The sequence below is a fragment of the Lemur catta genome, chromosome 1, assembly GCF_020740605.2.
Source record: "Lemur catta isolate mLemCat1 chromosome 1, mLemCat1.pri, whole genome shotgun sequence".
Lineage (NCBI taxonomy): Eukaryota > Metazoa > Chordata > Mammalia > Primates > Lemuridae > Lemur > Lemur catta.
Window position 1 is genome coordinate 148,729,440 of NC_059128.1, and position 15,030 is coordinate 148,744,469.

Sequence of the window (15,030 nt, forward strand, 5' to 3'; positions counted from 1 at the left end):
GTTGAGGCACACCCAGTGCTCATGCAGGTCACAGCCACCGCTGTGTGTGTGTTTGTGTGTGTGTGTGTGTGTGTGTGTGTTCTCTTCCTAAGCCCCGTGAATGGCACACTGGAATGTAATCTCAGCCACTGATTGTCAGATTGGTGCCAGCTTCTGGAAACTAAGCCCTGTGGAATCCTGTACGTGAATCCTCCTTGATGATTTCTGTTACCTGAGTGCACATGGTAGACCTGGCAATAGCCCGGGAACCAAGCATTAACTCCATCAGCACGTTACGTAGATTAAATAGGCAGGGAATCACCTGCCACTGTCAGAGTGTCTGCTTCGGAAATACAGAAGGTGGAAGTTCTGATGTGTCCCATGCTTGCTCCGTAGAATGCCTCCCAGAAGACGTTCGAGATTGACTACAGCCGGGACCGCTTCCTCAAGGATGGCCAGCCGTTCCGCTACATCTCAGGAAGTATTCACTACTCCCGCGTGCCCCGCTTCTACTGGAAGGATCGGCTGCTGAAGATGAAGATGGCTGGACTGAACGCCATCCAGACGTGAGTAGGAGGGCACGTGGCTCTCACCTGGGCCTGGACAGCCACGCTGGAGATAGGTACGGCTGCATTCTCAGTGCAGCTATTGCTTTGCTCAGAAATGGGAGCTAGTCCAGTGTGGCGTTCTGGGAAGGGCGCGTCATGAGTCGGCCTGGCCCTTCTTTGGATAACCACTGCTTCCAGTCTTGAATTTTGTCACCAGAAGTCGTAAAATAAATATATATCAGCTTAAAAACGCAAGAGGGAGAGAAGAGGCAAAGGGAAGTGGCAATGACTGAGCGCTTACCAGGTGCAGGGCACTTTACACGAATGATTCCATTTCTCTGAGGTTGGTATTACTGTTTCCGCTTATAGCTGGGGAAAGTGAAATTTGCCCAAGCTCATATCTTTGATCGGGTCCAGCTAGGATTTGAACATGAGGCACATAGGCAGCGGTAGCATAAGGTGTGGCTGCAGACAGCCGTAGCTTTTCTCAGCTCCCAGGGGGTAGAGGTGGAAAGATGTGATACTTTCTGTCACCCATCATAAGGGTCACAGCTGACGCTCCTATAAGAAAAGACAGGTTAACAGGAGAAAAGCATAACAAATTTATATAATCAAAATTTTACATGACACAAGGGCCTTTAGAAATGAATATGCAAAGACCCAGGGAAAACTGTCTGTTTTTGTGCTTAGGTTTGATGAAGAATGGGTAGCCGTTAAAAATGTGATTGGACAAAAGGGTGTGAGCTCATGGTAACGGACTGGTGGCGAAACCCAGCAAGACCTGTCTGTTGACACTCTTCTTGGCCTCTCTAGACAGCAGTCCTTCCTCCTGGGTATAGAGCAAGACCCCTCTGGAAGGAGGGTCTCCAAGGAAGAACGGAGACAGTGATTTTTCTAGGTTTTATGGCTTGCTTTAGGGGAGAGGGGTTCTAGAGAAGGGGGTGGGGGTCAGGAGGGCAGGAGAAGATCCGGGAGAGAAACGTTGCTTCTGAGGCCTTCTAATCTCCTTCAGTGCAAAGTACTCAGCAGGCCAAGGTGCTGTACTTTGGGATATTGTTTTCTGAGTCCCAGCAAGGGAATAAGGCTTGTCCTTAGGTAGATTCTTCCCACTCAAGTACTAACCAGGCCCGACCTTGCTTAGCTTTTGAGATTAGACAAGATTGGCACGTTCAGGGTGACATGGCTTTAGACTTTAGGTAGATTTCTAAAACCCAATTTATCTTTGTGGTTCTGCTGGGGTAATTGTACAACCTCAGAGTATAGAACTACCTCAATAGCTATCTCTCTTCATCTCTTCCGCTCTTGTAAAGTAACTGGGAAGACAGCTGGAGTGGTTGGCCGCTCTGCTTTCTGCAGTGCTGATGTGGATTGATTGGCGATAGCTGTTTAAAGAGGATGGGTGAGGAGACTCAGAGGCAGCTTCCCAAGACAGCCAGGGAGAATCCCAGTCAGGATTCTGGTTCCAAGGCCGCTGGCAGAGGGAACCTGAGTTTACCTGTCTGTAGTTTGACACTGAGCTCTGACATGATCCCTGAAATCATGGGATGATGAAAAAGGACACGAGCTGGGGTCTTTAAAGAGACATCTGTGATGGGAATGCGTGGCTTCACATACCGAGTGGTATCCCATGCTGTAGGTAGGAGGCTTTGTCATTTCCCCTCCTGCCATGCTATTCCTGACAAAATCATCTGTCAGAAGGACAGAGGAGTTGGAGGGTTTTTGACTTTTATTAAAAATTATTTTTCAAAAAATAAGGATACCTCTTACTACTTTAGCAAGATATTTTCATTTTTCCTAAGCCTTGCATAGGCATATATAATTTTTATAGAATAGGAATTAATGTTCATGTAATTCTGGTTTGTTTGTTTGTTTTGCTTTTTTAAAGTTTACACTGTGCTGAGTTTTTTTTTCTGTCATGGCACACAGTTTCTTTAAAGGTTGTTTTGATAAATTTTCAAGTTAATGTGCCACCATTGATATATGTTTCTCTTTTTAAACTGTCCCCACTAAGTTTGATTAGCTTGCATAGCTGCTATGAAAATTTATAACAAGGTCTCTTCCCGAGAGGCTGCCAAAGGGGAAGGTCTGTTTGTCCTATGGGTCTGTAGTTCTACAGACAGCTCAGAAATTCATGTAGGAGATCTGGAATTTTGAGCAATTTACCCTTATTTTCCACAGAGGACCTCAGTCTAATTATTTACACAAAGCACAATTATAAAAAGCTAAAAACATGACTTATAAACACATATAATGAACATATGTCAAAAATTTATTTAACTCATTAGAGGGAAAACTAGCCAAATAGTAAAGCTAATTCAAAGGGGAATTCAAAGAGGAAGGAAGGTTTATAGTCAGCCAGGACAGGCATGCTGAAATAAATCAGTCTTTAGAGATTAAACTGGGCTGGGCACAGTGGCTCATGCCTGTAATCCCAGCACTTTGGGAGGCTGAGCCAGGATGATCACTTGAGGCTAAGAGTTGGAGACCAGACTGAGCAATATAGTGAGACCCGGTCACTAAAAAAAAAAATTTAAAAATTAGCCGGGCATGGTTGTGTGCGCCTGTATCCCTAGCTACTCCAGAGGCTCAGGCAGGAGTATCCCTTGAAGCCAGGACTTCAAGGTTGATGTGAGCTATGATCATACCACCATAGCTTGGGTGATGGAGTGAGACCCTGTCTCTGGAAAAAAAAAAAAAAACTGGTCAATATCATAAAAAGGAATGTATGAAAGAGTAACTTTTGGGCTGGACGTGGTGGTACATGCCTGTAATCCTAGCACTCTGGGAGGCCGGGGCAGGAGGATCACTTGAGTTCAGGAGTTCGAGACCAACCCGAGCAAGAGCAAGAACAAGACTCTGTCTCTACTAAAAACAGAAAAAAAAAAAAAAAAATTAGCCGGGCATTGTGGCACACACCTGTAGTCCCAGCTACTTGGGAGGCTGAGGCAGGTGGATCGCTTAAGCCCAGGAGTTTAAGGTTGCAGTGAACTATGATGCCACTGCACTCTACCCAGGGTGACAGAATGAGACTCTGTCTACAAAAAAAAGAAAAAGGAAAGTAACTTTTGGAGTTGTCTTCTTTATATAAAAATAATTATTTATACCTCTACCAGTGAAAATCTACAAATTAATCTGTAATTTTAGAGTCTTTCCCCTAATTAATAGTAAATAGTAAGTCAGTCAACATGTTTCCCCCAGAGAATGAAAGAAGCCTTGGGTGGGCTTGTTGGACAATCCTCCAATATAACATGGAAAGGAAATGCAATCACCCTTTTGCCTTATTTCCAAGTTCTGGATAATTTTTCTTAACAAGCCTCTTCCTACTCCTCTTCTCCCTCTTATCCGTGTGTTGGCGACAGTGCTAAGAAAGCCCCTTCTTCCACTGCTTCTTCCTGACTTTGCCCAGTGTTCACGGAGGGGCTGTGGGTGTCTTGCAGGTATGTGCCCTGGAACTTTCACGAGCCCCAGCCGGGGAAGTACCAGTTCACTGAGGACCATGACGTGGAGTACTTTATCCAGCTGGCTCACGAACTGGGCCTGCTGGTTATCCTGAGGCCTGGGCCCTACATCTGTGCGGAGTGGGACATGGTGAGTGTGGCGGGACGGGGCTCTGCCTGCCTGGTGAGCATGGACGGGGTGGGCTGGTGGGCAGGGGCTCTCCAGATAACATAGAGCCTGTGACTGTCCCCAGCACAGGTGTCTGCTACCTGATTAAGGTGCCCAGGCAGAGAGGAACAGGTACTGTCCTCCTGGTGGTCACTCACATGCCTGTTTCCTCATCCGTACAAAACAGTTCATGGTGTCTGCTCTGTCTACCTCACAGGGTAGTTGTGAAATTAAGTGGAATAATCTATATAAAAAGCTTCTCAAAACATTGCATTCATGCAGAATGATCTAGTTTTACTACATTACAATTTCTAATTTCTCTGAAAGTAGCTAAGCTACTAACAAATACCCCCTTTCCCCGAAGCTCTTCTTCTTTTCCGTCACTGCTAATAGTCATTTCTGTCTCCCCTGAGCTGCTTTCATGAAATGGACATTATAATGGCCTGTTTTCCCCCCGTCCTAGGGAGGATTACCTGCTTGGCTGTTAGAGAAAGAATCTATTGTTCTTCGCTCCTCTGACCCAGGTAAGTTGTTACAGATGTCTTGAGAGAATTTACAGAAGCTTAGACGATTTATACCAAGAGGGCCAGGTATTTTGAAGGTTGGAGTACTTCTGTACAAATACTTCTGAAAGTTTAGTGAAAGTCTGAGTGTTAATCACCGTCCATTGCATAACACCAGACATTAAACCAATAGGAAATAAGGTTTTCTTGAACTCCTTGACCAGATCTTGCTGATAAATGGGTAGCTCTTTGAATTGGCATTGAGCCCTGTCTGTCTTTGACCAGCTGACTTCAGTGCATTCTCTTCCTACAGACTTAGTACATCACACATTCCGTGCCAGCGTCTGGCTAATCGAAATGGCAGACACGGTGTCTGGGATAGTGTCACTGGATTGCTTGGTAGCTGCAGTGCCTTCTATTTCCTTGTCTACTTTTACAGAGTGATATGTGAATGACAGTTTTTTTCCTTGTCTTTCTAAATCATTAGAGCTTATTTTGGCTAGTAAGCTCTAATCATTCAGCAGGTCCCGTTTAACTGCTTTTCTATCTTCTGAAGACCTCAATTTCTCTTGGGGATGGTGGTGGTGGTAGAGGTGGTGATGGTAGTGAAGATGGTTATAGCAGCAGCTAACATGGATTAAGTTTCCTGCATAAAAGGCTAGTGCATTACACACTACATTTCCTTCTTACTCTGTAACCCTCATGTCTCATACTCTTAGTATATTATTAGTGTTTTCACACGTATTATCTCATATAATCCTTATGGCAACTTTTTGTAACATGTACTTTTATGATTCCCATTTGACAGTGTAAATATATGATTTATTAGAATTTGGTTTTATTTTATTTTTTTTTTATTTTTTTTTTTTTGAGACAGAGTGTCACTTTGTTGCCCGGGCTAGAGTGAGTGCCGTGGCATCAGCCTAGCTCACAGCAACCTCAAACTCCTGGGCTTAAGCGATCCTACTGCCTCAGCCTCCCTAGTAGCTGGGACTACAGGCATGAGCCACCATGCCCGGCTAATTTTTTTGTATATATATTTTTTAGTTGGCCAGATAATTTCTTTCTATTTTTAGTAGAGACGGGGTCTCACTCTTGCTCAGGCTGGTCTCGAACTCCTGACCTCGAGCGATCCACCCGCCTCGGCCTCCCAGAGCTAGGATTACAGGCGTGAGCCACCGCGCCCGGCCTAGAATTTGGTTTTAAAAAGAAAAAAGCCCTAATGAGACTGATGGCAGGACACGCTATTCAGTCTTTTCTTTGTTCAACAAACATTGCTTGGATGCCTCCCGTGCTCCAGGCTTTGTGTCCTGTGGCGAGGACAATGGCTTATAACAGAATACCTGAAACTGGGTAATTTATAAAGAAAAGGAAATTATTTCTTACAGTTATGGAGGTGGAGAAGTTCACAGTTAAGGGGTCGCATCTGTGGAGCTTCCTTGCTGGTGGGGACTCTCTGCAGAGTCCCGGGTGGCACAGGGTATCACATGACAAGGGGGCTGGGTGTGCTAGCTCAGGTCTCTCTTCCTCTTCTTATAAAGCCTGCAGTCCCACTCCTGTGATAACCCGCTGATCCATTAACCGTGAGTGGATTAATCCACTCAACTTTCATGACCTCTTAAAGGCCCTACCTCTCCACACTGCTGCATTGGGGATTAAGTTTCAGCATGAGTTTTGGAGGGGACAGATATTCAAACCATAGCAGACAGATACCAGGCATACTGGTCCTTGTCCGCATACTGGCTCAGCTAAGGAGACAACTACTTTGCAGGACAGCTTTTATCAGACTTCTGTCGTGTGTAGCTGCCCCACTTCGGAAGGTAATTGTTGAGTCCGTAGATCCTGATCCCTGCTGCTGGTCCCAGAGTAATAAGGTCGGGTTGGTGTCTGTTTGTACTGAAAGGTTTGTGATGGTGTTAAACCTCTCTTGTTTTCCAGATTACCTTGCAGCTGTGGAAAAGTGGTTGGGAGTTATTCTGCCCAAAATGAAGCCTTTCCTTTATCAGAACGGAGGGCCGATTATAACCGTGCAGGTAAGTCCGGAGTTGAGCACGGGCAGGCGGAGGGAGGACAATTTCCATCCACATTATGTAAGTGATAGGCGCGGGGCAGCCGGGAGCCTCACGGGTCTGTTTCTTTGAGAGCTAATGCCATAGATGGTGCTTTTAAGTGCATTTGGGGACGACATTACCATTCTGAATGCCTGCCGTGTGTCAGGCTCCCGGCCTGCTGCCCTACAAATGCTATTCAATTCTCCCAACCACCCTCTCTTTTAAATGAAGAAGTTCAAAAAGGCTAAGTGACTTGGCCAAGGTCACCTAGCTGGCAGGCGGCAGAATCAAGGTTGCGCCCTCGTTCTGCTGATCCCAGAGTGTGCTCTGTCTCTCCTGGGATGTGGCCTTCTGGCAGCGGGGAGGCAGCATGGACGGAAGCGCGTGGTACCTGCACTGCCTAGGCAGGCAGTCAACCCCGGGGTGGAAAAGGATGTGGTGGGTTGGGGCCATTAAGTGCTCTCTCCCACTTCCTGCCCCGCTCTCCTTCCTCCACGTGTTCTTGGTTCTGCAAAGACTGATACACTGTGGGCTACATCATGTTTTTCACATATATTCCACGTGAAAAATCGGGATACTTGAACTTCATGGGTTTTGGTGTTTGTAAAATTACTGAGGTAAAACATAAGACCATGTTCATTGGACATTTACCAAGACTCCTGTTATTGAAAAGAATAAAGTTATATAAAACTGGCAGCAGTCTGGCGCTTCCCAGGGATGCAGCGTGGCACTCCCTTGGGCCCGGTTTCCTTCTTATGAACAGTACTATGCACAGGTTGTAGGGGCGGGTCATGGCGGTGGGAGCACGGCCCCTCCTTTGCCCCTCAGCTGCAGGGGACTGAAGTGCTGAGGGCTGAGCCAGCCGAGTGTCCCTTCTGAGGCTGCACGGTGGGAGGAGATGTGGGCTTGAGAGAGGCCGGTTGCTGCTCACAGAGGGATGTACCAGTAACTCCTCAAAGCCCCTTCATCTTTTACCCGTCCTGAGCCCGTGCTGGTTGAGCTGATAGGGGCCACATTTTCTTGTATGAAGATACCAAGTCTGAAACGTGGGTGCACCTCTGCTCTGCGTGCCTGTGTCTTCTTCCTTTCTTCTGATCTCAGGTGCGAGCCCTCTTCTCAGCTGGCCTCTTTTTTCAGTCTCTGCTTCTTGAATCACTTTCAATTTCTGCTCACAACTTCTCTGCACCTTTTGGTTATGGAAATGCCACAAAAACATAATCAAATATTAAGTCTGCAGAGGATGGTGAAGTCTTGGAGACGTTTCTTCTCATGTCCATCCCTGCCAACTTCAGAGGACTTTAACTTGACTGTGGATCCTGCCAGGTGACTCTGCCCTCCTCCCCCTCCCCCTCCCCCTCCCCCCTCCTCTTTGTCCTCTTCTCTCCCTCCCACTCCACCTGCTTGAATCCCACCTCATCATTTTTGCCCCTGGTTTACTAAATAAAACAGAAAAACAAGAAAGCAGAAAAAATGTAATTGTCACTCAAACCTCAAGAGCCAGAAGCAGAGCTCTTCACATTTTGGGAGTTTCCTTGAATATTTTTCTAGGCTTTTTTTTTTTTTTTCCTTCCTTTTTACAGAGTAAGTTCATTCTGTGTGACCTATTTTCTGTGTGGCTTTTTTCACTTCATTCTTATGTCATAAGCATTTTTTCATATCAGTAGAAATTCTTTGTGCATCATCGTCCACGGTTGCCCTACTTGTCCTTTGAAGCGCAGCTCGCATGCAAGCTCCCGCTGTCCAGAAGCCGTCCCAGTCGGCCTCTGTTGGACTCGCAGAACCTGGGTTGGGGCCTGCTTTGGGGAAGCACATGGGCGGCTTACCTTGGTACATCCCTGACCTGCCGGCTCTCTAGTCTCTCTGGCTCCCCACACGCCCGCACGTCACACGCCCACCAAGTGGAGCTGGAACTGAATAGAGGCTGGGCTTGATAAGAAAGAACTGGGGGACTTGTAGACAGTGTTTCTATGTGTAAAGATATCTATAAAAGCTGATTCCTATCTCTGTCTTAGTTCATGTCGAGGGGTAGAAGATTATGGCTTTTCTCAGTTCATGAGGGTGTTCTCTCTGGGTGCCCAGAGAGTTTGAGGAGGCCAGGGAAGAGCTCTGGGTGTGCAGCCAGGTTAAAAATGAGTCAGACCTGAAGGCTCCAGTTCCTGCCTGAGGCCAGTCAGATCCCTCAACACTATTGTCTTAGAGATGCAGCCTGACCTTCATTCATCCCTATGATTCGGCCAGATCTGCCAGTGTTTATTTTCTGGAGGGATCAGTGGAGCCAGTGTCACCTGTGGCGGTTTGCATATGTGGAGGTTTATCTATCTCAGCCTGCACCTAAAATGGGTAAAGCCTCGTGCACCCACTGATGATATACAAGGTGAAACTAATTAGGAGCCACCCACAACTGTACTTCATCCAGTTAGTGGAGTATTCATCATGACTCAATGAGGCTATTTATACCTACTGTTTGCAAGATGAACAATTTAAAAGTCTGTGGTGCTTAAGGAGCTCATAGGATGGAGATAGTTACTCTAGAAAAGACCTATAAACTGTGGCCACCCTTTACCTGTTTTTGCAAATAAAGGTACATTGGAATAGCCACACTATTCATTTATATGCCGACTCTGGCTGCTTTTGCACTACAATGGCAGAGGGGAGTAGTGAAGACAGAGGCCCTTATGGCTGCAAAGCCTAAATATTTACTCTCTGGCCCTTTACTGAAAAAGTTTGCTGACTCTTGCTTTGGAAAACTCAATGTTCCTCTGAACCTCACAGTGACTTTTTCTATGGTCTTTCAAGCCCTTTTCTGTTTGTGTGTTTCCCCCACCCCCACCCCTAGCTTTCACAAAGCTCTTTGTCTTCCCTAATTGGCAATAACATATAACTTGAGTAGAGCTTAGTTGCTAGCTTCTTGAGCACTTACCAGATGCCGGGTACTGCGCAGAGCTCTAGTCATGTATTGACTCAGTTACTCCCCATGATAACCCAGCGAGGTAGGGACGCTTTACAGGTGGAGTCCCACAGGTGGGAGTGGCAGAGCTCAGATTTGCATGTGGATGATTGGGCCTCAGCCTCCTGCACCCACAGCCGCCACTTTAAGGTGCCTTGCAAATGTACTTTTCTCTCTCTCAAAACCTAACCAAATTATGTGTATGCATTTTTTATCAGCCTGTTTATGTTAAGGTCGTGATATAATGATGATAAGGGATAAATAAGACTTGAAAAAGCGAGATTATAGGGAAGAAAACTGAGGTTGGATTGGAGAGTGGGGGTGGGCAGAAAACTACATGAGGCACAGAGGTTCTGGGCCTGCTTAGTGGCCAGAGCCGACCCTTAGGTTTAGCTCTGAACTTCTTGGTAGCCAAATGATAAAGGGAGACACAGCCATTTAAGTAGCATTTACTAAAAGAGGGGAGGCTGGGCATGATGGCTCATGCCTGTAATCCCAGCACTTGGGAGGCTAAGGCAGGAGGATTACTTGAGGCCAGTTTAAGAGACCAGCCTGGGCAACATAGTGAGACCCCATCTCTACAAGAAATTAAAAACATTAGCCGGGAATGATGGTCCTCGTCTGTAGTCCTTTGGGAGGCTGAGGCAGGAGGATCATCACTTCACCTGAGCCTAGGAGTTCGAGGCTGCAATGAACAATGAGTGTGCCACTGCACGCCATTCTGAGCGACAGAGTGAGACCCTGTCTCTAAAAAAGAAGGGGCAGGGAGAGAATGAGGAAAAAGAACCTTGCCAATATTTGCAAAGCTTTTATTAGCATTAATCTAATTATTTCAAAGAGAATGTTTGTGGAACTTAACTCACCAATGGGAGTTTTCTACTCTATGTGAGCAGTAGATACCTCCTCTTTCGGGATGCATTCACGACCAGTGAAGACCTTGATACTGGGCATGCTTGCTACACTCTGTTTTGTATCTTGAACCCAAAACGTGAAAGTATTGCCAGAGGGATCCTCTCTGAGAGAACAATCACTCATAAAGCCATTTGGGAGACAGCAGGACTGTACAGATAATAATGGTGGCATTTGGTTCATTGTCATCACTCACCGTTCCTTTCCCACTCTTTAACTCTGCACACGGGCAAAGTCAAGCTGCTGGTGGTTTCACAAACGGGCTGCCTCTTGCAGGAATACCCTCTACCCATTCTCCGTCCCCAGCTCGGAGCCTCTCCTTCTAGAGATGCCTCAGGCTGCCTCTCTGGGGACACCTCCTTAACCATCTCTCCCGCTACCCTCAGGCTAAGCACCTCTTTTCTGGGGGCTCACGATGTCTGGTGCTTATGTTTGAAGACCATGTATTCCTAGGATCGCAACAACTGGATTTGTATTATGTGCAAGTTGACATTTTATGGTTGGGTTTTAAAAAGATTTTTGTAAAATTATAAAACATGGCAAGCATACATAAATGTGCAGCATAATGAATCATTATAATGTGAACACCCACATAAACACCCTCCAAGGACGGGAGACAGTATGGCCAGTGGCCAGTACCGTAGAAGCTTCCCAGGTGACCTTCTTGATCGTACCCCGTTTCCTCCCACTGTCTGGACTTTTATGGCCGTCAGGCCCTTGCTTTTGTTTGTTCTTTTACCACCTATGTGGGCACTCACACTTTATAGTTTGGTTTTTTACTGTTTTTGAATTTTCTCCAAGGGGGATTGTACTTACTGTATGTATTTTTCAGCATTATGCTTCTTTCTCTCAACATTATGTTTCTTAGATTCTTCGGCGTATTGGGTAGAGTGGAAGTTCATTTGTTTCATTGCTTGAGTGCAATATTAACCTTTTTTTTCATTGTTGCCCACTAAGGAGGCTTTTTAGGCATTTTTTTCTAATTGCCTCCTCCTCCCCACCATGAAATTTTAATACCTGAGATATAGAATATCTGTTTTTGTTGTTGTTTTATTTGTTTAGTTTTAGAGATGGGGCCTTGCTCTGTTGCCCAGGCTGAATTCAAACTCCTGGGCTTGAGAAATCCTCCTGCCTCAGCCTCCCGAGTAGCTGGGACCACCACGCCCAGCCTTTTTTTTTTTTTTTTTTATGTATACCTTTATGTACAGTATGTTCATCTATGTTTTATGTATAAAAAGAATAAGATGTTTTTATCCCGTAAGAATCAATTTTCACCCCTTGGAAGTGCTACCCACCTCATACGTGCTTCAGAGCAGGGCTTCCCACCCTCCGCACCGTAGCCATGTTGCACCTGGTACTTGTTTGCTGCGGTGCTGTCCTGCCACCATAGGACGTTTAGCAGCATCTCCCCGCTACCACCTCTACCCACCGATGCCGTCAGCACCCCCCCATGTGACAAACCAAAATGTTTCCAAACATTGCCAAATGTCCCCTGGGGGGCAAAAGAGCTCCTGGTTTTGAGAACCACTGATGTTCTTCAGCACAGTGGTCCCCAACCTTTTTGGCACCAGGGACTGTTTTCATAGAAGACAGTTTTTCTACAGACCTGCGGTGGGAGAGGGTGGGGATGGTTTGGGGATGATTCAAGAGCATTACATTTATTGTGCACTTCATTCCTATTATTATTATATTGTAATATATAATGAAATAAGTATACAACTCACCGCAGGTTGGGGACCCCTGCTCTAGCACAAACTGAGCATTGGTGATGGAGCACAAAATGGGAAACACACTGTGTGTCTGACAGCAGGATGTCAAATAAACAGTGGCGAATCCATGCCCAGCATACACCTTCTTACTGCCTTGGAGATTTTGCATAATGTGTTAAGGGAAAAAAACAGTGTTACAACTGATACATATAATATGATACCAGTTTTGAGGAAGGAGACGCTTATTGTGTGTATTTAGCGTATGTGTGTATCTGTGTAAATCTGGAAAGCTGTATATTAAAATGCTTTCATTGGTTATCTCTGGGCAATAGAACTAACAGATACTTTTTCCATTTTCTTTTCATTTTTTCTCCATTTGCTAATATATTTACCACTGGAAGGTATTATTTATATAATGTTTAAAATATCTACTATAAGGGAGAATATCAATACAAACCAAAAACTAATTTGGTGTATTTTGTTTTCTTTCTCTTATTTCTGGGTGGTGGGGGAGGGTTAGTAGAAGCTAAGCTTTTGTGCTGAGCTGCTTTTTAGAAAAATGAGTTTTGCGGTCTGAGTGAAGGAGACTTGTCTGGCAGTCAGGAGAGGCAGATATTTTCCCTAAACAAAAGCTTGCATTAGAATGGCTACATTAGGATCTCCTAATTTTTCCCTCCTCTTTTCTTTTCTTTCTTTCTTTTTTTTTTTTTGAGACAGGGTCTCACTCAGTTGCCAGGGCTGGAGTACAGTGGCTTCATCAGAGCTCACTGCAACCTCTAACTCCTGGGCTCAAGCGATGCTCCTGCCTCAGCCTCCTCTTTTCTAATTTGCAGGTTGAAAATGAATATGGCAGCTACATCACCTGCGATCCTAACTACATGCGTTTCCTGCTGAAGCGTTTCCGCTACTACCTGGGTGACGACGTGGTTCTGTTCACCACTGACGGGGCACAGGATTATTTCCTACAGCGTGGGGGCCTGCAGGGCCTCTACGCCACAGTGGACTTTGGAACAGGTTGGTGTCTGCAGTAACAGAAAATGCGGTTTTAAATCAGCTTTTTCCTCAGTCCATTACTCTGGGAAGCTGTTGTTTTAGGTACTGTGGGCAGATTGAATGAGATTTCTCAAATTTTCCTTTATCAAGTAATAAGTAAAATAGAATAACTGCATCTCTCAGTAGCAGAGGGTTGTCTGTGGGGCAAGAGCTTCCAGGGTCACTGCACTTACAGCACTGGTGGAGTTAGCCTGGGCCCTGGAGCACAGGGCTGGCCCAGCCAGGATGAGGACACAGGTGGGCAGTTCCACCTGTGAGAAGCTCTTCCCTGAGGCAGTTGCCTTTGAGGCCCTGTGTCTGGGTCAAGCTTCTCTGCGCTTCTCTGCTCTCCCTGCCCTCCCATCTTGGCAGGACCCTCGGGGCTATGTCCTGGCCGTAGCCAACTTTGAAGTCAACCACTAGCTGGAAACTTACCTTATACATCTGTTATTTTTCTGCATAATTCTTAACAGGGCTGAAGGTTTGGCAGATGCTACAAAAACTGTCTTGCCAGACTCATTAGTGCTGTGTAAGCTATGGAGGTTCTGCGAATGAAAGTTCTAGATGGGTTCGGAGTGCGGCTAGGGTACTTTTGGCCATAAGAAATGTTAAGAGAGTCTTCATGTAGATTGAGAACAGCTTTCCCAGGGTATGTATGTGACAGCTAATTACAGCATGTGATCCTGAATAGGATCCCGGACTGGATTTTTTTTTTTATTTTTGCTATGAAGGACATTATTAAGACAATTGTAATCTTTGATAAAGTCTGTAGATTAGAAATAGTATTGTATCAATGTAATTTTCTGATTTTTGTAATTGTTTTGGGTTTAAAGTTTTATAATTGTTTAAATTTTATAATTGCATTGTGTGTTTCTAGGGAATAAACCCCGAAGTATTTAGGGGCAAAGGGCCAACATGTCTGCAAATTATTCCTGAATGGCTCAGAAGAAAACATATATTTTTATAGAGAGAGAGAAGCTGATAGAGTAAATCTAGTAAAATGCGAGCAATTGGAGAATCTAGGTGAGGGGAATGTGAGAGTTCTTTGTACTATTCCTACAACTTTCTGTAAGTTAGAAATTATTTCAGAATAAAATGTTACCACAGAAAGATTAGTCCCTCGAGTAGCATAAAGACTCTGCTGCCCTCCCCTCTGAGGCACCAGGCGGTCCGTGCACGTCGCCCATCATCCAGCACTTCCCCTCTCTTGAGAGGGATGTGCAGAAGCCTGGAATGAGCAGTTAGGATGAAGTCACATTTTTAAAGAAGTTCTTCTATGTTACCAGGAAAGAGAAGAAAAGAAGAAGACCTGACCTTAAGTGAATTGTTTCTAGAAACATGTGCCTTGCCCAGAGTGTTAGGTGATGACAGAGCTCATCTACAAAGAGCTGCAGAGGAAGTGGCATGCTGGTTTCCTTCAGCTCTGGCGCACTTCCCATCACAGAAATGAAAAAGTACACTGTTCTTCTGTTGGGAGGAACAAATTGAAGGTTATTGTGAATGTGTTGTAAGCATTATCTGTATGAGGTGACAGTGTGACCGTCACCACTGGGGGTGGGAGAACAGACCGCTACAAGGCCAGTGTGCAGCCTGAGGCTTTTGCCAGATTCATTCATTTGTGTGGGAGACGGGCATGGCTTGGGGGGAGTGGGTGGTCTCATGAGAACCATGTGTAAAGATCTGAATGCCACCTAATGCTTAACAGTGAGAAACATAGCCGTGAAGTAAATGAGGTTCTGCTCTTTC

General features: G+C 45.4%; 1 protein-coding gene across 1 annotated transcript in view; it reads left to right on the plus strand.

The window, feature by feature from the left end:
* GLB1 (galactosidase beta 1) overlaps window positions 1-15,030 on the plus strand; it is an 85,455-nt gene that overhangs the window by 16,014 nt on the left and 54,411 nt on the right. The window contains exons 2-6 of the mRNA XM_045537423.1: window positions 376-545; window positions 3,965-4,115; window positions 4,597-4,657; window positions 6,575-6,669; window positions 13,086-13,266. Coding sequence (XP_045393379.1) covers window positions 376-545; window positions 3,965-4,115; window positions 4,597-4,657; window positions 6,575-6,669; window positions 13,086-13,266 — 658 coding nt within the window. The remainder of the gene's footprint in view (window positions 1-375; window positions 546-3,964; window positions 4,116-4,596; window positions 4,658-6,574; window positions 6,670-13,085; window positions 13,267-15,030) is intronic.